General features: G+C 44.5%; 1 protein-coding gene across 1 annotated transcript in view; it reads right to left on the bottom strand.

Moving 5' to 3' along the window:
* Nucleotides 1-437: 437 nt before the first annotated feature.
* LOC144511056 (cation channel sperm-associated protein 2-like) overlaps nt 438-22552 on the bottom strand; it is a 42807-nt gene continuing 20692 nt past the window's right edge. Inside the window, exons 5-11 of the mRNA XM_078241028.1 lie at nt 22427-22551; nt 20469-20647; nt 15735-15834; nt 12541-12585; nt 7039-7145; nt 3571-3729; nt 438-628 (exon numbers count right to left, since the gene is read on the bottom strand). Of these exons, the coding sequence (XP_078097154.1) occupies nt 597-628; nt 3571-3729; nt 7039-7145; nt 12541-12585; nt 15735-15834; nt 20469-20647; nt 22427-22551 (747 nt within the window). The 3' untranslated portion in view covers nt 438-596. The remainder of the gene's footprint in view (nt 629-3570; nt 3730-7038; nt 7146-12540; nt 12586-15734; nt 15835-20468; nt 20648-22426; nt 22552) is intronic.

The raw sequence follows: 22552 nt of genomic DNA, 5'->3' as shown, positions 1-22552 counted from the left end.
TTACCCGCTAATTCCCCTGACACTAAGGGGCAGTTGAGTATGGCCAGTCAACCTAACCTGTACATCTTTGGACTGTGGGAGGAAACCAAAGCACCCGGAGGAAACACAGCAGACACGTGGAGAACGTGCTAACTTCACACAGACACTTCACCCAAGACTGGAATTAAACCCGGGTCCCTGGCACTGTGAGGCAGCAGAGCTAATCACTGTGCCACTGTGCCACCTGATTGTAAGAGTGAAAATTCAAGCATGTGTGTCACAGGGTCTATCATTCTTGAGTCACAGAATGAAAGGAAATGTCAAGGGGAGGCTTTGGACCTTCCCACAAACAGACAGGAAATAGGTGCGTTGCCCCTCCACTCCACCCGCCCCCCCCCACCAAAAAATATACTTTATGCAAGAAAAATAACTGAAAAATTACAGCAACAAGAGTGAAAGTGTAAATAAAGTAAATGGTACATCGAGTAGAATTGAAATGATTAAGTTGCAACATTGGGTAATAACTTATTTAACAAACATTGTCACCACAGAGTTTGTAATAAATGCATTTTACTTTCTTGCATAGACATTTTGGCCACCTACATCTTGAAGTCTTTTTACACATCATGGATATTCAGGAGGGACTGAGCTGCAGAAAACAAAAGCACACGTATCAAATGCACTAGATAGACTAAAGCAAAATACTGCGGATGCTGGAATCTGAAACAAAAACAAAAAATGCTGGAAAATCTCAGCAGGTCTGACAGCATCTGTGGAGAAAGAATAGAGCCAACGTTTCGAGTCTGGATGACCCTTTGGACAGTCATCCAGGCTCAAAATGTTAGCTCTATTCTCTCTCCGCAGATGCTGTCAGATCTGCTGAAATTTTCCAACAATAGATAGAATGTTCATTTCATTTCATTTCCAGAGTTAAGATTCCTTCCTTCTTTTGGCTAATGTTCACAGTGCCACGATCTGAACCTACTTTAGGTCCTGGAGCTTTTTGTTTAATTTGTACAGCTGGAAATAATTCTATCTTCTTATTTTGGAACTACAATAGCACTGGGAGCCTGTACATACCCCTAACAGTGAGACAAGGCTTGCCGAATTTCAGCTCCATCGCACCGTGCTACCAAGGTGCTGTAGCATTTACTGCAGACAAACTGAACTTGGGTTCCTGATCATAAAGTTGTGTAAAATGGAGAGAGACACAGCTAAAGCCAATGGTTAGACCGCAGACAGAGGCGAACAAATAAACACCATCTCAAACACCTCTCAACTAAAACAAAACACTGCTGGAAATCTGAAATACAAATAGAAAATGCTAGAAATAATTGATTATGCAGCATCGGTAGAGAGAGAATAACACCATTGACGAGTTGGATTTTCAGATCCTGCTGATGTTGGGGGTGGAGGTGGATGGGGGTCTGATAATATTAGGGCTGGAAGGTTTGCTGGTTTTCCCACACCATTGGCAATGTCAGATGTTTCAAGGGAGGCAAATTCAGGATCTGATAAGGTTGCCCACTCCGACAAGGGTCTGGGTGCTGCCACAGGCTGTCCAGTAAAGGGATAAACATTTCCCTCTCTCAACCACAGTGCTATAGCATCCTTTACAATGGACTCCAACATTTTCCCAATGACGGATGTTGAGCTTGACTGGCCTACAGTTACCATTTTTCTGTCTCCTCCCTTTTTGAATAAGGGTGTTGCATTGGGGGTTTTCCAATTCTCTGGGACTTTTCCAGAATTTAAGGATTCTTGGAAGATTACTACTAGTGCATCCACTATCTCTGTAGCTACTTTCTTTAGTATCCTAAGATGCAACCCATCAGATCCAAGAGACTTATCAGCCTTTAGCCCCATTCGTTCCCCTAGTATTTTTTTTTCTTGTGATAGTTATTGTATTTATTTCCTCCCTCCCCCTCCTTTTGCCCCTTGATTATTTCATTACTTTGGAACATTATTAGTGTCTCCCACCTTGAAGACTGAATAAAATTTTTATTTAACTCCTCTGCCATTTCCTGGTTCCCCATTATTATTTCCCCAGACTCATCCTCTGAGAGGCTTATGTTCACTTTGGCCTCTCTCTTCCTTTTTACATATTTAAAGAAGCTCTTACTGTCCATTTTTATATTACATGCTGGTTTATCCTCACAGTTTATCTCTTCTTTATCTTTTTTTGGTCATCTTTTGTTGGTTTTTAAAACTTTCCCAATCCTCAGGCTTACCACTAATCTCTGCCGTATTGTATGTTTTTTCTTTCAGTTTAATGTTATCTTCAACTTCCTTGGTTAACCATAGTTGATTTATCCCCTTCCTAGAATCCTTCTTCCTTACTTGGATATATCTTGATTACATGACATTGATTATATGACATAATAAAGATGCCGGCATTTGACACGTAGGTTATAGAATCATGTGGGTTACAGAAGAAGGCCATTCTGGTCTGGGAGTCTGTGCCACCATTCTGCAAAAGCAACTGACTCAGTCCCATTCCCTGGCTTTTTCTCCTGAAAATATTATCTCTTCAGACAGAACACAAGTTAAAAGTGAGGGGTGGGAGGTTTAGGGGGTATTTGAGGAAAAACATTTTTACTCAGAGGGTGGTGGTGATGGTCTGGAATGCGCTGCCTGGGAGGGTGTGGAGGCGGGATGCCTCACATCCTTTAAAAAGTACCAGGATGAGTACTTGGCACGCCATAACATTCAAGGCTATGGGCCAAGTGCTGGCAAGTGGGATTAGGTCAGGGCCTTTCATGTGTCGGCGCAGACCCGATGGGCCGAAGGGCCTCTTCTGCACTGTAGTATTCTGTGATTCTGTGATAATTATCAGTTCTCTTTTGAAAGCAATGATTAAATCTCCCCGCAGCACATTCTCGGGCAGTGCATTACAAGCTCTAACCACTCACTCTCTAAAGAAAAAAATATCCTCATGTTGCTTTTGCTTCTTTTGCCAATCATCTTAAATCCATGTCCTCTGGTTCTTGACCCTTTAAGAAGTTTAACAACACCAGGTTAAAGTCCAACAGGTTTATTTGGTAGCAAAAGCCACACAAGCTTTCGAGGCTCTGAGCCCCTTCTTCAGGTGAGTGGGAATTCTGTTCACAAACAGAACTTATAAGACACAGACTCAATTTACATGGTTGGAATGCGAATACTTACAACTAATCCAGTCTTTAAGAAACAAAACAATGGGAGTGGAGAGAGCATCAAGACAGGCTAAAAAGATGTGTATTGTCTCCAGACAAGACAGCCAGTGAAACTCTGCAGGTCCACGCAACTGTGGGAGTTACAAATAGTGTGACATAAATTCTGATTCTAGACCCTTGCAACCAGAGGAACAATTTCTCCCTATCTACTCAGTCCTTCATGATCTTGAACACCTCTATCAAATCTCCTCTCAATCTCCTCTGGCGGCTGAGGAGAACAGCCACAGCTTCTCCAATCTATCCACGTAACTAAAGTCCCTTATCCCTGGAGGATGGAAGGAAGCTGGTGATGTCTGTATCTCTTCTTCAGCAGCTAGTATCAGCTCCTGTGTTCCATTACCACGCTCACCATTCATTTACCACCAATGATTGCACCAACCTGCAAGAAATTGTAGTTTCTTCCGTTCCTCCAGATTGTATTGAAGTTGTTCAAGTAGTTCATAGTAATGAAACAAGGAATCCCTTGGCCAGATCACCTTCTCTCTTGCCGCGTTACTTTTCATCAGCTTTATATTTTTACGAACGTAACTCTCCCAGTCTGTGTAGAAACGAAACCAACAGTCTATCATGTTTTTCACACATAATCACTAGGCATTCCAACTGCTAAAAGCACATGATCAATTTTGTGATTCTACTCATGAACCAGGCACTAGTAGTCACAGGGATCTTAGTGAGGAGGTCACTCAACATTACAACTACCAGAACGGGGAGATGTGAATCCATTGTTTAATTTATTTATTAGTGTCACAAGTAGGCTTACATTAACACTGCAATGAAGTTACTGTGAAAATCCCCTAGTTGCCACATGGCACCTGTTCGGGTACACTGAGGAAGAATTTAGCATGGCTGATGCACCTAACTAGCACATCTTTCAGACTGTGGGAGGAAACCGGAGCACCCAGAGGAAACCCACACAGACATGGGGAGAACGTGCAGACTCTGCACAGACAGTGACCCAAGACTCAAGAATTGAATCCAAGTCCCTGGCACTGTGAGGCAGCGGTGCTAACTACTGTGCCACTGTTCCGCCATTGAAAGCTGGGTGTGGAGGAATACTGTGTGTCTTATGTGATTTGATGCCACACTTTGTTTTACAATACTCCTATGCATTTGCTTGGGATATTTCATTGTGTTAACGAATCCATATAAATACGAGTTGTTGCTGTCTCTGTTGAGCCTCGCTGGAACAATGTACAGAGAGGTCAGAGTGGAAGTGGGGCAGAGAATTAAAATGACAGGCAACTACTGTTCAGTTTGAAGAATGAACAATAATGTTACATAAAGTGGTCACTGAGTCTGCATTTGGCCTCCCCAATGCACAGGAGACCACATCATGAGCAGCAAGTACAGAATGCTAAATTGAAAGAAGTGCAAGTACAAGTTTCATCTGGAGGGTGTGTTTGGCACCCTGGGCAGTGTGAAGGAAGGAGATATTTCACCTCCTGCCCCTGCATGGTGAGGCACCACGGGAGGGGGAGGGGGTGATTGAGAAGTGGACCTGGTGTCACTGTGGGAGCTGTGCCTTCCGAATGTTAAAAGGGGAGTGGAGGGGAGTGTGTCCTTTGTGGTGGCATCATGCTGGAAATGGCAAAAACGGCCGGGTATGACGCGTGGAACGTGGAGGCTAGTGGTATGGAAGGTGGCGACAGGGGAACTTTATCATGGTTTTGTGAGGAAGCAGAAGTATGAGAAATGGGAACTTTAGTAAATGGGTCTGGTACATTTGGTTCAACATGGGGCTGAGTACTACCCACACATGTAAGAGAGCACATGACCCACACCTCAAGGTGATGCTTGTCTTGGTCAGAGCTGTGTGCACAAGCAAACATGGAGACAGCTCCAAGCTTAAACACTTAACTGTTATATATATATAGCTCTTGTAGTTAATAAATACATACAGTTAACCTACTTAAGAATACAAAGGTCTACCAAATGTATCCAATATTCCAACATGGTGAATGGAAAAACCCAAAATCTCGCAGAAAGTGCAGAGGCAGCATTCTGACTTGAAGACAAGCTCAAGAAGTCGCATAGAGCAAAATTGCCAGAGTAAAGGTCCAAGGAAAGGCTTGGAAGCTGAAGGCAGACACTTAAATTTCACCACCGCAGCAGAAGACTCCATGGGATTTGTTGGAGGTACAGTTTCAATTCTCAGAGTGCAGAATCAGCAGACCCAGCAGGGGTGAGCTAAACCTTTTGAATGCCAAGGTAAAGCAAGTCATGGGAAACTTTTAAATAGCTCAGTGGTTAGAAATTGCCATTTTAAAACTCTCTCAGAAAAATCAGCTGGATTTGAAGGTCGGCCGAGTAAACCCAGAGCATGGGAATTAGACTGACATGCCACTGCAAACAAAGCAGGGAAGCTGATATCTAGTCCGGGGCGCCATTGAGTACTAGTGCCTAGTCGAATTGTCCCACTGTTTGGACACAAGTCCAAATTTCACTTAACTGAATATCAAGAGGTAAATTTTTAAAAATGTCTGATTTTCAGACAATTCTGTTCTGCCAAATTTTGTTCATCAAACCTGCATTAGTAATGATTCTCCTATTGTTTACACCTTCACTATAGCCATATTTTATGTCTTTGCTTGTCCGATTACTAATTCTTCTGGCTTGTGCCATTACCCATTTGTCATTTAATCTCTGCAGTCTTCCACCTTATCACAAAGCTTTCCATTTAGTTCTTCCCCTTCCTCCTTCCCTCTCCATGCCACTGAACTTGTTTAAAATCTGTCACATCACCTAATTTTTTTCCACTTTCCACTTTCATGGAAAGAAAGTAATTCAAGGAACACAGCGCCAGGGACTTGGGTTCAATTCCCAGCTTGGGTCACTGTCTGTGTGCAGTCTGCACGTTCTCCTTGTGTCTGCATGGGTTTCAACGGGTGCTCTGGTTTCCTCCCACAGTCCGAAAGACGTGTTGGTTAGGCGCATTGGCCATGCTAAATTCTCCCTCAGTGCACCCGAAGAGGCGACGGAATGTGGTGACTAGGGAATCTTCACAGTAACTTCATTGCAGTGTTAATGTAAGCATATTTGTGACACTAATTAATAAGCTATAATCAATCTGAAACATTGACTCTGTTTCTGTCCACAGGTGCCGTCTAATCCAACGATCTAACCTTGAATCAGGTTGCATTTCTGAATATAAATTTACAGTGCTGATTTTATGGTCTACAGTCTCACATTGAAGGCAAAATACTTTACAAGAGGAATTCAACAATCTGTATCATTAAGTAAAAAGCTGTTTAGTACAAATGGAAAAATCAGTATTTTAAAATTTGCAATATATTTTGAAAGCTATTAAACAAATTGACACTTCAAATTATTTACAATAATTCAAAAATGTGCAGGTTAGGTGGATTGGCCATGCGAAATTCAATCATAGAATCCCTACAGTGCAGAAGGAGGCCATTTGGCCCATCGAATCTGCACCGACCATAATCCCACCCAGGCCCTATTCCCATAACCCCACCTATTTACCCTGCTAATCCTCCTAATACTAGGGTCAATTTAGCATGGCCAATCAATCTAATCTGCACATCTTTGGACTATGGGAGGAAACCGGAGGACCCGGAGGAAACCCACACAGACACGAGGAGAACATACAAACTCCACACAAGCAGTGACCCAAGGCCGGAATTGAACCCGGATCCCAGGCGCTGTGAGACAGCAGTGCTAGCCACTGTGCCACCAGAGTTCGCCATTAGTGCCACAGGGATTAGCAGGGTAAAATGCATGGGGTTACAGGGATAGGGCCTTGGTGGGATTGTTATCGGTGCTGGCTCGATGGGCCGAATGGCCCCTTTCTGCACTGTAGGGTTTCTCTTATTCTATGACCTCTTACCTTTAGTTGCAGGTTTGTAAGATACCTCACTTGAATGACTCGCATGGCTGCTTGTTCTAAAATCCATTTCACTCGGATGATTTAATTCAGACTCTGACGGTTTATCTCTGCTGACAGCAAGTAGAAGAAAGCAGTAGAATTATGCAAGTAGTAGAATGATGCAATGTACTCTGTATAAGTTAGTTTGTCCCACCTTGAGTTGTCTCCCTCTTTCACTTGAAGGGACTAGCTCACTTCCACATACATTCCACTAATTCACCAAAATGGCAAATCTTTCTTCATAAAGGTGGTGAGTGTCAATGGATTTCACAGAGGACACCAGAACATAACGCAGCCCCTATGCTCATCAAAAGGTTGACATGCTCCCTGCTGATTTTAAGGGAAATAATCACGCAGGAACAGAAGGTGGGATTTTCTTTTCACCTATGCCATTTATTAAATTATCAACAGGAATTTCAATTTTCCAGATGTCCAGATATCTATACGATGGCACAGTGGTTAGCACTGCTGCCTCACAGCGCCAGGCACCCGCAGGTTCAATTCCGGCCTCAGGCCACTGTCTGTGTGGAGTTTGCACTTTCTCCCCGTGTCTGCGTGGGTTTCCTCCGGGTGCTCCGGTTTCCTCCCACAGTCCAAAGATGTGCGGGTTAGCTTGATTGGCCACACTGAATTGACCCAAGTGTCACGGGATTAGCAGAGTAAATAGATGGGGTTATGGGAATAGGGCCTGGGTGGGATTGTGGTGGGTGCAGACATGATGGGCCGAATGACCTCCGTTTGCACTGTAAGGATTCTATTCTATGTTCTTCTACACATTCCAGTATGAATCACTGGACAGCATCAGGAACTGAGAAATGGATTCAATCTTCACCTTCCTTGGCCAGGAGCACCAAGACCAACCCATCTTAGCTATCCTGGCTGTAGTCACTTCACTCAGGATGGATCAAGGCAGAACTTAAGCCTCTCCTGATATGCTTGACCCAACTCTGCACTCAATGGCAACCATTAAGCCATCAGTTTTATTGACAATGTAAGTTTCTGCTGCATATTTCACAAACTGCGGACATTTTCTCACCCCAAATCAAAAGTAAGGGCCGGAACTCTCTGATGTATGCCCCACCACCACTGCCAGTGAGAACGGAGAAATTGGTGCTCAGCCAAAACTCTGTGGATGGCATAGTAGGTGGCATGGTGGCACAATGAGCAGCATGATGGCACAGTGGTTAGCACTGCTGCCTCAAAGCGCCAGAGACCCAGGTTCGATTCTAGCCTTGGGTCTGTGTGGAGTTTGCACATTCTCCCCGTGCCTGCATGGGTTTAGACCATAAGACCATAAGACATAGGAGCGGAAGTAAGGCCATTCGGCCCATCGAGTCCACTCCACCATTCAATCATGGTTGATTTCAACTCCATTTACCCGCTCTCTCCCCATAACCCTTAATTCCTCGAGAAATCAAGAATTTATCAATTTCTGTCTTGAAGACGCTCAACGTCTCGGCCTCCACAGCCCTCTGTGGCAATGAATTCCACAGACCTACCACCCTCTGGCTGAAGAAATTTCTCCTCATCTCTGTTCTAAAGTGACTCCCTTTTATTCTAAGGCTGTGCCCCCGCGTCCTAGTCTCCCCTGCTAGGATGGACGTAGGGAAACAACTTCCCTACGTCCATCCTATCTAAGCCGTTCATTATCTTGTAAGTTTCTATTAGATCTCCCCTCAACCTCCTAAACTCCAATGAATATAATCCCACGATCCTCAGACGTTCATCGTATGTCAGGCCTACCATTCCCGGGATCATCCGTGTGAATCTCCGCTGGACCCGCTCCAGTGCCAGTATGTCCTTCCTGAGGTGTGGGGCCCAAAATTGCTCACAGTACTCCAAATGGGGCCTAACCAGTGCTTTATAAAGCCTCAGAAGTACATCCCTGCTTTTGTATTCCAAGCCTCTTGAGATAAATGACAACATTACATTTGCTTTCTTAATTACGGACTCAACCTGCAAGTTTACCTTTAGAGAATCCTGGACTAGGACTCCCAAGTCCCTTTGCACTTTAGCATTATGAATTTTGTCACCGTTTAGAAAATAGTCCATGCCTCTATTCTTTTTTCCAAAGTGCAAGACCTCGCACTTGCCCACGTTGAATTTCATCAGCCACTTCTTGGACCACTCTCCTAAACTGTCTAAATCTTTCTGCAGCCTCCCCACCTCCTCAATACTACCTGCCCCTCCACCTATCTTTGTATCATCGGCAAACTTGGCCAGAATGCCCCCAGTCCCGTCATCTAGATCGTTAATGTATAAAGAGAACAGCTGTGGCCCCAACACTGAACCCTGCGGGACACCACTTGTCACCGGTTGCCATTCTGAGAAGGAACCTTTTATCCCAACTCTCTGCCTTCTGTCTGACAGCCAATCGTCAATCCATGTCAGTACCTTGCCTCGAATACCATGGGCCCTTATTTTACTCAGCAGTCTCCCGTGAGGCACCTTGTCAAAGGCCTTTTGGAAGTCAAGATAGATAACATCCATTGGCTCTCCTTGGTCTAACCTATTTGTTATCTCTTCAAAGAACTCTAACAGGTTTGTCAGGCACGACCTCCCCTTACTAAATCCATGCTGACTTGTCCTAATCCGACCCTGCACTTCCAAGAATTTAGAAATCTCATCCTTAACGATGGTTTCCTCTGGGTGCTCCGGTTTTCTCCCACAGTCCAAAGATGTGCAGGTTAGGTGGATTGCCCATGCTAAGTTGCCCCTTAGTGTCCCAAGATGTGTAGGTTAAGGGGATTAATGGGGTAAATGCACAGGGTTACGGGAATAGAGTAGGGAGCCTGGATAAGAAGCTCTGTCAGAGAGTCGGTGCAGACACGATGGTGTGAATGGCCTCCTTCAGCACTGCCCGGATTTTATGATTCCATTCACTGCAGCGGGACTGGAGAATGCCAGCCACAGGTGAGGTCGGAGAATTCTGGCCAGGATCATTTAACAAAAGGAACTTAATCATTATCTTTCTAAAATGAAAAATGAGGCCACCAAAATGACTTTAAAAATGGCTAAATACTGCAGATTCTGGAAAACAGAAATCTAAACTGAAAATACTGGAAAACTCAGCAGGTAAGATGCCTTGGTCTGCTGATCATTTTCTGTTTATAAATTGATTATTAACCTGCTGAAAATGTAAGGAATAATTAGTAACATTTTGACAATATTTCAACCTGCTAAGAAATGGAACTAAAGTCAAGTGAAGTAGTTGAAGCCAAAACATTGTCTAAGTTCAAGAAGAAATTGGATATAGCTCTTGGGGCTAAAGGGATCAGGGGATATGGAAGGGAAGGCAGGATCAGGATGTTGAATTTGATGCTTAGCCATGATCAAAATGAATGGCGGAGCAAGCTTGAAGGGCAGAGTGGCCTCCTCCTGATTCTAGTTTCTAAGTTTCGAATGATGGTGATTAATTACGTTAGTGATGCAAAATTTGGTGAGGTGAGTGGTGAGGAGGATGTTAAGAGGCTTCAAGGTTATTTAGACAAGTTGAGTGGATGGGCAAATACATGGCACATGCAGTATAACATGGATAAATGGTTATCCACTTTAGTGGGAAAAGCAAGATGACAGAATATGATTTAAATATGATTGATTGGGAAATGTTCACATACAAAGGGACATGGGTGTTCTTGTACACCAGTTACTGAAAGCAAGCATGCAGGTACAGAAAGCAGTTAAGAAGGCAAGTTGTATGTTGGCTTTCATTGAAAGAGGATTTGGGTACAGGAGCAAGGATGTATTACTGCAGCTGTAAGGGGCCTTTTGGTGAGCCCACACATGGGGGAGAGCGATTCTCCCATCGTGACCCGCAGATTTTCTGGCGGGTCAGGTCAGGAGAATCGCGTGTCGGCCATTTCACAGGATTTCACATGCATTCCCGACGCATGCATGCCTCACAGAGCCAGGGAACAGGTGCAGTCGGAACTGCGCTGGAAACTAGCAGGAAGAGAGGTAAGTGACTTTAATCTGTTTTAAATATATTTTAAATTTAGTTTAAATGTAATTAGCGGGCTCTGTATGGAACCTGGCGGGGTTTAAACTAGCTCCCCGCATTTGGGGAACTAGCGGGAGACCCCGCCGGAGTGAAGGGGAGGGGAATCAGGGCCCCCCAGGGGGTCAGGTGGCTGGGTGGTGGTGCTCCCTGGGCATGGGCACCCTGGGAGTGCCAGCCTGTACCCCCTGGCACTGCCCAAGGGGCAAAGTGCCCATACTGAGGGGGCACCTTGGCGCTGCCCACTGGGCATGGGGCAGTGCCAAGGGGGAGGGGCCTATTGTGGGCGGGGTCTAGGGGGTGATTGGCAGGGCTGAGGGGTCCCGCTGCCACTTTGCATGGGGATCGGTCTAATCTGGAGGGAGGCCAGCGATTGGGGTGGGCTGGGGGTGTTGGTCTGCTGGGTTGGGCCTTCCTTCTGTTTGGGGGTTCTGCCCCCAGTTGGGGGGAGGGGGGTTGGTCTGCCGGTGGGGGGGGTTAGTGGGGGGGAGGTCTGCTGTGGTAGGGGTGGGTGGGGGGATTGCCACTGCTGCGGGGTATTGGCTGGACATCGGGGCGCTCCAGCACGGGTGAGGGAGGTCGGGGTTGACTCAGGAATTGTTGTGGGGGCAGCGATCGGGCCATGGGTTGTGGGGGGGTGGGGGGGGGGGGGGGGGGGGCGGTGGCTGGAGGGGTAGCACTGTGGAGGTCCTGGGCTGGCCAGCGATCGGGGAGGCCGACAGATCGGGGCCACTGCATGTGCGCAAAGTTCCGGAGCTGTCAGGCTCTGGCGCGAATAGGCTCCACACCCCCTGGATTTTTAATGATATTCACGATTGTGACCTCTGCAGTGCACAGAGTGGCGGGATTCAGGTCTAAAGTTGCACTGAAAAAACAGTCGTGATCCAGACCAGTTTTCTCGCCAATTCAGCACTTTTGGGAGAATCGCCCCCATGGAGTATTGTGCACAGTTTTGCTCTCCTTATCTAGGAAAGTATATACTTGCCATAGAGGGAGTGCAGCAAAGTTCACCATACTGATTCCTGGGATGGCAGGATCGTCATATGAGGAGAGATTGAGTCGACTGGGTGTGTATTCACTGGGGTTTAGAAGAACGAGAGACGATCTAATTGAAACGTATAAAATTCTGACAGGGTTGGACAGACCCGATGCAGGAATGTTCTCGAACAAGGGATCACAGTCTCAGGATGCAGGATTTAGGACTGAGATGAGGAGAAGCTTCTTCACTCAGAGGGTGGAATTCGCTATCACAGAATGATGTGGAGGCTAAGTTACTGAATATATTCAAGAAGGAAACAGATAGATTTCCAGACTCCAAAGGCATCACATTTATTCAGAAAACAAACTCAGTCCGTATATCCTTTTTAAATGGTTAAGCCACTGGCCTTCACATAATGCTCTTTAAACACTATCACTTAATATGTAATTCACTTTTATCTCTAAAGTAAGAACTGCAAGATACTTACCCTTTGCTCAGGAGATCTTTCAAGCTCAGTTGCTGGCTCAGCCGCCTGAGAATGAGTAACAGAAGTATGTAAATTTATTTTACCCTGCCCATGTGGTCTCCCCCACCTCATAACACATGTGTCCAAAAATGCAGATCAGCAACTCCTCCTGGATTTCTGGCACTGCCTCTTCAAGAAGCTAAGCAACACAAGGCAGGCTTCCAACCGAGTGTCCTGGCCAATATCTACCCCTACGACTAAAGCAGATAATCTGGTCATTATCACATTACTGTTTGCACGTCATTACTGTGGTCAAATTGCCTGCCATGTTTTCTTACACTACAGAAGAGACTACATCTCTAAAATATTTCATTGACATTGAAGTTCGAGGAGGTGGTGATGTAGTGATATTGTCACTGGACTAGTGAGCCAGGGTAATGCTTTGGGGATCTGGGTTCGAACCCCACCATGGCAGATGGTGAAATTTGAATTCAATGAAAGTCTAATGATGACCACGAAACCATTGTCGATTGTTTTAAAAACCCATCTGGTTCACTAATATCCTTTAGGGAAGGAAATCTGCCGTCCTTACCCGGTCTGGCCCACATGTGACTCCAGATCCTCAGCAATGTGGTTGACTCTTAAATGTCCTCAGGGATGGGCAATAAATGCTGGCCCTTCCAGCGACGCCCGCATCCCATGAACGAATAAAGAAAGTGCTTTGAGACTTCCTGAGGTCATAAAAGGCACTACTACATATGAATTCAAGGCATTTCTATTACTTTTTCTACCAACTCCTAATGACACTGGAACTATTCTTGGGGTCAAAATTCATCCTGGGAGCATGTTTTTGGGTGCAATGGGTTGCATTTGGGACCAAAATGGTCACAAATCACACCAGATGCTATTTTGGTGAGGGCTTTAGTGTGCCTGGAGCTAATGATTGTGGAAATTATGCACAGCAGGCAGATCATGATGTTAATCACATGCAAAACTCTACAAGGAATGATGTGACAGGTACTAAAGAACATTTGCTTGATTTTGAGTTCTCTGCACATGGTTGCAGTAGTGGACATCACCCTTGAACAGAGGCAGGAAAATCTTCCAGAAGAGGGGGGTGAGGAAAGAAGAATGTTTCTCAGCAGCAGACCATATCTGTTTAGGATGTTCCTGAAGCATTTGTCCTACCTTAACCCCAACAAGGAACAATGTGCAAGTCATCTGCTCTTCAGCAAGCAGGTCCTCACTGGGCGGCACGGTGGCACAGTGGTTAGCACTGCTGCCTCACAGCGCCAGGGACCCGGATTCAATTCCCAGCTTGCGTCACTGTCTGTCTACATGTTCTCCCCATGTCTCTGTAGGTTTCCTCTGGGTGCTCCGGTTTCCTCCCACAGTCCGAAAGATGTGCTGGTTAGGTGCATTGGCCATGCTAAATTCTCTCTCAATGTACCCGAACAGGCACCAGAGTTTGGCGACTAGGGGATTTTCACAGTAACTGCATTGCAGTGTTAATGTAAGCATATTTGTGACACTAATAAATAAACTTTAAATTTGTCGCTTGCTGCAGCCACAATTGCTACATTTTTTATTTGTTCACAGGGTCAGGGGGTCACTGGCTAGGACAGCATTTATTGCCCATCCCTAATTGCCCTTGAGAAGCGAGTGGTGAGCCACCTTCTTGAACCACTGCAGTCTATGTGGTGTCGATGCATCCTCAATGGTGTTGGGAAGGGAGCTCAGTTTTATGATCCAATGACAGTGAAGGACTAGCAGTATAGTTCCAACTTAGAATGGTGTGGGACTTGGAGGGGAACTTGCCACTGGTGATGTTCTGCTGCCCAGATTGTGTCCACTGCCCTGCATAAGATGTAGGAGCAGACGTAAACCATATGGCCTGTTGAGCCTGTTCCAACATTCAATACAATATTGATATGGTAGTAAAGGTTGTGGGTTTGGAAAGTTCTGTTAATGAGCCTTGGTAAATTGGTGCGGTGCACCATGTGGATGGTCACACTGCTATCACAGTGCATCAGTGGTGGAGGAAATTTATGTTTAAGGTGGTGGAAGGGGAACCAATTAAGTGGGCTGATTTGTCATGGCTGGTGTCAAGCGGTTTGAGTGTTGGAGTTGCATTCATCCAGGCAAAGGGCAAATACTGCATCACACTCCTGCCTTCTGTTTTGGAGATAGTAGACAGGCTTTGGGGAAGCAGGAGATGAACTACTCACCACAGAAATCTGAGCCCCTGATCTGTTCTTTTAGCCACAATATTTATATTGTTGGTCCAATTCAGTTTCTGGCCAATGCTAACCTCCAGGATGTTGATGACAGGGATTCAACAATGGAATTGAATGTTAAGTAGAGACAGTCAGATTCTCTTTTATTGGAGATAGTCCATTATCTGGCACTTGTGTGGTGAGAATGTTGCTTGCTACTCAACAACCCAAGCTTAAATATTGTCTAAATCTTACTGTATGTTGTAAAAGGCTGCTTCGATATCCGAGGAGTTGTGAATGATACTGAACATTATGCAATCATCACCAAACATCTATATTTTTGAACTTAGGTTGGAAGGAAGATAATTGATGAAGCAGCTGAAAATGCTTTGTCTAGGACACTTAATGAACCCCTGCAGCAATGTCTGGAGACTGAGATGTTTGAACTCCAACACAACCAAAGATGTGCGGGTTAGGTTGATTGGCCAGGTTTAAAAATTGCCCCTTAGAGTCCTGAGATGTGTAGGTTGGAGGGATTAGCGGGTAAAATATGTGGGGGTGGGGCCTGGGTGGGATTGTGGTCGGTGCAGACTCAATGGGCCGAATGGCCTCCTTCTGCACTGTAGGGTTTCTATGATTTCTATGAACCATCTTCCTCTATGCCACCACCTTCTCATGGGAACATAGAGATGGCAATAAATGTTGGCCTTGCCAGCAGTGCCACAAAACTGTGAATGAGTAAAATAATCTACAACAGCAACCAGTTTGGATCATTATATAATAATCAAGAGTATGGATCGGGATTCCTGCTGTGTCAGAGCTGAAACTTCCTTATATTAAGTGTGGGTGGCACGAAAATGACCCATTTCTAAAAATGACATACTGTTGAGTAAAAAGAAATCACTTAAGTAAATATACAATGCAGCATATTATTATAAATGACCTGTGTTTTATATATGGTCAATGCCATACAGACAAGAACGTAACATAGCAGTGTACCTCTGCATCATTTGTAGTTTAAAATGGTCAGCTCTTCGTTGGGCTTCAAGTTGCTTAATCTGCGTTGATAGATCTTTCCTTATGGTCTGAAAATTGCTCACTGTGCATAAAAATAAAAAAATATATAAAACTACAGAAAATGTTTGCAAAGGAATTTTGAAATTATAGCTCAGATATTTCTTTTAACAATAAGTCGCCATCTAGTGAAATGTGTGCATTGCCTACTTGATTTAAAATTACTTTTGACACATAAAGGACATTGTGCACAAAACACAAACTTTCCAATTGCATTCTCCTGGCTATTGGTGCATTAAATTAGACCCATTATATGCCAACTTAATATCTTCAATCAAATTAATAGCTTCAATCAGCACTGTCCCTGCAATGTACTTTACATAATATTTCTGAAGTTGAGTACAAAATGTCAGCATGTGAGTGACAGCATTATTAGATAACTAGATATGATAGGATTACAATGGTGCGGAGTTCTTGGTAGGCCCTAAGTGTTGCCATCCTCCATTTCCTTAATGGTACAGGTGACCTTCTCAAAAGGACTTCAGGTTCTCCATTCTATAAGGTAGCATCTCATTCTGCAAGCAGCAAAAGAAAGTTGTTGCATTCCTGTCCTCAGGCCATCACAAAGATCTTCACAGCCAACGAAGCACTTTTGAAGAATATCCCTGTGATTATGTCGGCAAAGGCATCAGCCTAATAGCACACAGCAAAATTCAACGCACTGCGCTAAGATGAACAACCAGATAATCTGTTTTAGTAATGTTATTGAAGGGATAAATTTAGCCAGGATACCAGAATTCCCTTGCGTTTTTTTATACATTAATTTGTAAAGTAGATAGGGTTTCAGTTTAACAACTCACCCAAAAGACAGCTCTAAAAATGCAGCACACCTACAGTACTGCACAGAACTGTCAACATGAATTAAACTACTGTAGTCCGTGTGTTGCAAAATTACACACAATACTCTTAGGTGTGTGCATGCGTGTGTGCGTGCATGCATGCGTGCGTGCGTACGTGTATGTGTTTTCAGTTAAGGAATAGTGATACCATTTCAAGTCAGAATGCTATGTGGCTCAGAGGGGAACTCGCAGACAGTGGTGCTCCCATGCATCTGCTGCCCTTGTCCTAGGTGGTCAAGGTCACGGATTTGGAAGGTGCTGTTGAAGGATCCTTGATGAGTTGCTGTAGCCCATCTTACATATGGTACACACGGCTGTGATTGCATGTCACTGGTGGAGGGATAAAATACTGAAGGTGGTGGGTGGGGCGCCAATCAAATAGGCTGCTTTGTCCTGGATGGGGTCAAGCTTCTTGGGTGTTGGAGCTGCACTCTTCCAGCAAGTGGGGAGTATTCCATCACACTCCTGACTTGTCCCTTGTAGATGGTGGGCAGGCTTTGGCGAATCAGAAGTGAGTTACTCTCCACAGAACTTTTGGCTTCTGAACTGCTCCTGTAGCCAGAGTATTTATATGGCTGCTTCTGTTCAGTTTCTGGTCAATGGCAACCCCTGGATGTTGATAATGGGGAATTCAGTGGTGGTAACGCCATTGAAAGTCATGGTTGGATTCTCTCTTGTTGGAGATGGTCATTGCTTGGCACGTGTGGCACAAATGTGACTTGCCACTTAACGGCCCAAGGCTGAATGTGGTCCAGATCCTGCAGCATGTGGACGTGGACTCCTTCAGTACCTGAGGAATCGCAAATGGTGCCGAATATTATGCGACGTTGGTCCCTCTGCTTAATGGTAATGGTAGAGTGGGGGATGTGCCAGGTGTGAGGTTACAGATTGTGGTTGTAATCTCTGCTGCTGTTGTTGGCCCACAGTGCCTCGTGGATGCCCAGTTTTACAGATCTATTCAAAATCTATCTCACTTAGTAATGTGGTTGTGCCATACAACAAAATTGAGGGTATCCTCAAGGTGAAGAGGGAAGTTTGCCTCCACAAGAACTGCCCGGTGGTCTCTCCTACCAATACCATCATGGACATATGCATTTGTAACAGGGAGATTGGTGAGGGCAAGCTTAATTAGATTTTTCACTGTTGTTGATTCCCCTACCATGTGCCACATACTCAGTCTAGCAACTATGTCCTTTAGGGCTCAGTCAGTTCTATCAGTAGTGCTAATGAGACCCTCTTGGTGATGGATATTGAAGTCCCAAATGCAGAGTATACTTGGTGCCCTTGCCACCCTCAGTGCTTACTGAAAGTAGTGCTGGAGGAGCATTAATTCATCAGGTGAGGACAGACGGTAGATGGTACACAGCAGGAGAGAAGGACAATGTATTGGAGGTGTAGGCAGCCTTAAAAGTGGATACATCTCCAGATCCAGATGAGTTGTGCCCCAGGCTGCTGTGAAAGGCAAGGGAGGAGATTGCAAGGGCTCTGACCCAAATTTTCAATTCCTCTCTGGTCACGGGGGAGGTACACACAGTAAGAAGTCCCACAACACTAGGTTAAAGTCCAATAGGTTTATTTGGTAGCACAAGCCACTAGCTTTCAGAGCGCTGCCCCTTCATCAAGTGCCCCTTCACCAAGATTGGTGGCATGGTGGACAGTGAGGAAGGTTATCTCCAATTGCAGTGGGATCTTGATCAATTGGGCCAGTGGGCTGACGAATGGCAGATGGAGTTTAATTCAGACAAATGCGAGGTAATGCATTTTGGTAGATTGAACCAGGGCAGGACTTACTCAGTTTATGGTAGGGCGTTGGGGAGAGTTACAGAACAAAGAGATCTAGGGGTACATGTTCATAGCTCCGTGAAAGTGGAGTCACAGGTGGACAGAATGGTGAAGAAGGCATTCGGCATGCTTGGTTTCATTGGAGAGAACATTGAATACAGGAGTTGGGACGTCTTGTTGAAATTGTACAAGACATTGGTAAGGCCACGCTTGGAATACTGTGTGCAATTCTGGTCACTCTATTATAGAAAGGATATTATTAAACTAGAAAGAGTGCAGAAAAGATTTACTAGGATGCTAACGGGACTTGATGGATTGAGTTATAAGGAGAGGCTGAATAGACTGGGACTTTTTTCTCTGGAGCGTAGGAGGCTGAGGGGTGACCTTATAGAGGTCTATAAAATAATGAGGGGCAGGGACAAGGTAGATAGTCAATATCTTTTCCCAAAGGTAGGGGAGTCTAAAACTAGATGGCATGGGTTTAAGATGAGAGGGGAGAGATACAAAAGTGTCCAGAGGGGCAATATTTTCACACAGAGGGTGGTGAGTGTCTGGAACAAGGCTGCCAGAGGTAGTAGTAGAGGCGGGTACAATTTTATCTTTTAAAAAGCATTTAGATAGTTACATGGGTATGATGGGTATAGAGGGATATGGGCCAAATGCAGGCAATTGAGATTAGCTTAGGGGTTTTTTAAAAAAAAATAAGGGCGGCATGGATAAGTTGGGCCAAAGGACCTGGGTCCATGCTGTAAACCTCTATGACTCTATCACGGGGGAGGTGCCAGATGACAGGAGAACAGCTAATGTGGTTCTGCTTTTTAAGCAAGGTTGTAGAGATAAACCAGTGAACTACAGACCAGTGAGTCTCATGTCAGTGGTAGGGAAACTATTAGAGAAACTCCTAAAGGAGAGCATTTACCTTCACTTGGAGGGGCAAAGCTTGATCAGGGATAAGCAGCATGGTTTTGTCAGAGGGAGGGTTAAGTATTGGTCAGTGGTGTGGGGAATAAGGGGTCAGGAAAAGAAGAAGCAACAGGGCCCCTAATGTTTCTCCCCGGCCCTGCACCTAACTATTATCGTGGGGGCGGCACTAAAATGCCCCAAATTGTTTGGGAAATACTCTCCCGATTCAGCCATGCCTCAGTCTATAACACTCTAGCTCCTGAGTCAGTATGTTGTGAGTTCAAATCCCACCCAAAATACTTGAGCAGAAAAATCTAGATTGACACTTTCAGTGCAGTACTGAGGAAGTGCTGAACAGTCGGAGGCGCCGTGTTTTGGATGGGATGTTAATCCAAAGGCCCAACTACTCTCTCAGCTGGGCTGCACTTTCTGCTATTTCAAAGAAGAACCGGGGAATTATCTCCTGGTGTTTCGGCCAACATCTATCCCTCAATCAACATAACTGAAACAAATTATCTGGTCATTATCACATTGCTGTCTGTAGGATCTTTCTGTGTGTAAAATGGCTGCCATGTTACCTGCATTATCAAGGTGAGGAAGAATTTCTTCAGTCGGGATGGTGAATCTATGGAATTCATTGCCACAGAAGGCTGCAGAGGCCAGGTCATTGAATATGTTTAAGACAGAGATAGATAGGTCCTTGATTGGTAATCAAAGGTTACGGGGAAAAGGCAGGAGAATGGGGTTGAGAAACTTATCAGCCATGATTGAATGGCGGAGTAGACTCGATGGGCTGAATGACCTAATTCTGCTCCACTATCTTATGGTCATTATGAACAACAGAGACTAAATTTCAAAAAATTGACTGTAAAACACTAAAGGACATCCTGAGGTTGTGAAAGGTGCCACAGAAATGCAAGCCCTTCTTTTTGACTACATATTTTGATGTACGCTCCTGGATGATAAATCAAAACAATTAGTTGCTAAATGAATTACAGGATGCGATTGCTAAAATGCTCTTAAATACTATTAATCATTTTGGTTATTTGAAATAGATAAGCACTAAGTCTCTTAACATCTCATCTTCTCTATATTGGTAATACTTAGCCAAAAAAGTACACAATGCATTGCTTACCCATTATCCCTACAATTATATTTCTGAATATGAAGGAGCCAATCAGAATCCAAAGCATTATATACATCCCAGTTGTAACTTTGTCAACTTCATCTACTTGCCATATATCAGTAAGCAAAGCGTGCCAATGGTCCAAGGTAAATAATTGGAAAAGGGTCTGCAATGTGCTGAAAATACCACTGGTAAAAATAATCAAAATGGTATAAAGTTATTTGTTTTCTATTACATAATGTCAAAGTAAACAAACATATATATTTCCCACCCCCATCTTCTTCCCTTATGTATTATTGATCACCTTCCTACTTTTCACTCTTTTTATCTCCGCCAATTGAACTAACCAAAGTCAGATCACTGTTCCATAGCATTCACTATGTAACTTCCTGTTTCCTGACCCATCCATTTCATGATGACCTGGTGGCAACCTCCTTCATAGCCAGAGATATTAGAACTGTGAAGTTGCCAGTAATCTATCATTGCTGCCATAATGGGGTAGCATGGCGGCACAGTGGTTAGCACTGTGGGTGCCAGGGACCCGGGTTCAATTTTGACCTCAGATCACTGTCTGTGTGAAGTTTGCATGTTCTCCCCGTGTCTGCGTGGGTTTCCTCTGGGTGCTCCGGTTTCCTGCCACAGTCCAAAGATGTTCGCGTTACGTTGATTGGCCATGCTAAATTGCCCTTGGTGTCAGGGATTAGCAGGGTAAATAGGTAGGATTGCGGGGATAGCGCCTGGGGTGGGATTGTTGTTGGTGTAGACTTGATGGGCTGAATGGCCTCCTGCTGCACTGTAGGGACTCTATGATTCTCTAAAATGACCAAAGCCAAGCTGCTTCCAGTAACATCATTTATCCCATTGATAGGAATGTTATCATCAATCAACAGAAATCACAAGCTTTTCCTTTGTAATCTATTTAAATGCTTTAGAAACACCATCTTAGAAAAGTGTATTCTCTGCTCACTGGGTCATTCGGCAACATTATTTGTCAGAAACCTGTGAAAGGGTCTGCATCTAATGATTCTAATCTAATGATTAGATTTTACATCTAATCTGCTATCACTGGTGCTCAACAATCAAGAAAATCTCACTCTGGAGTTCACTTGTTGTACAGTCGTTGAAACTTCATGTCATGTAATACTGGATTCAAGGGATTTCATGTGTATAAGGACAGCAGAGCTACATTAGTGCCTTGTCTCAGTGAGAGCTCTTAAACCGCCTTGAAAAGGCAGTCTACAGAGTCATATGAATACAGAAAGCCAGAAGTGTCAATCAGACATTCCCCTTTTCATCATAGAATCCCTACAGTGCAGAAGGAGGCCATTCAGCCCATTGAGTCTGCACCGACTCTCCAAAGGTCTAAGTTTAGCTTCAAGTTCATCTGGAGAACTCTCTCCAGCAGTCTTATTAAATTCTGATCATGGTCAGCTCTGATTTCTTCCATTGTGTGTCCACATCCATAGACCAGTAGATCATCCTTTTTGGCTTTCATTCGGGAAGATCACTGACTACCTCATGTTGTCCGTGTTATGCATGCAAGGTGTAGTCCTCTAAGAGGACGGGTCAGGTGACCCGGGGCGTGGTGTGACATGCCCAGGAAACCGCCCCTACAGCCACTCAGGACCTGGAGTGCGAGAAGTACAGTTTATCAATAAACCCTATTGTTCCTGTGGCTTGCCTTTCCGTGTGACTTCTTTGGAGCTACCTCTCTGGCAGTCTCAGACTTAACACTCTACATGCCACTTATCAAGCCTGGCTTGGCCACGATAGTGGGCTTCCCCATGATGCATTGGAACATCTCACACCTTAAATGTAACAATCTGCACAGACTCAATGGATTTCATAACATCCCTAATTGGGATACTCGTAACAGTTATTTTGAGATAAATCATTTATAGCAAGGATTATTTTCTCGAAAAGCAAAACTAATATAATGTTTAAAATATTTTTTTAAATGTATTTACCAAAAAGCTGTGTGATACTTAAGTCCTGGCTTATCAGATTCTGTGTAACTACGAAAAAGGTTCACTCCAACGACCGCAAACATGTATGCAAATATCAACACTAACAGCAAGATGAACGTCATTGCC

The sequence above is a fragment of the Mustelus asterias genome, chromosome 24 (assembly GCF_964213995.1).
Source record: "Mustelus asterias chromosome 24, sMusAst1.hap1.1, whole genome shotgun sequence".
In the NCBI taxonomy this organism is placed as follows: Eukaryota; Metazoa; Chordata; class Chondrichthyes; order Carcharhiniformes; family Triakidae; genus Mustelus; species Mustelus asterias.
This window is presented reverse-complemented; position numbering and strand designations above follow the sequence as displayed.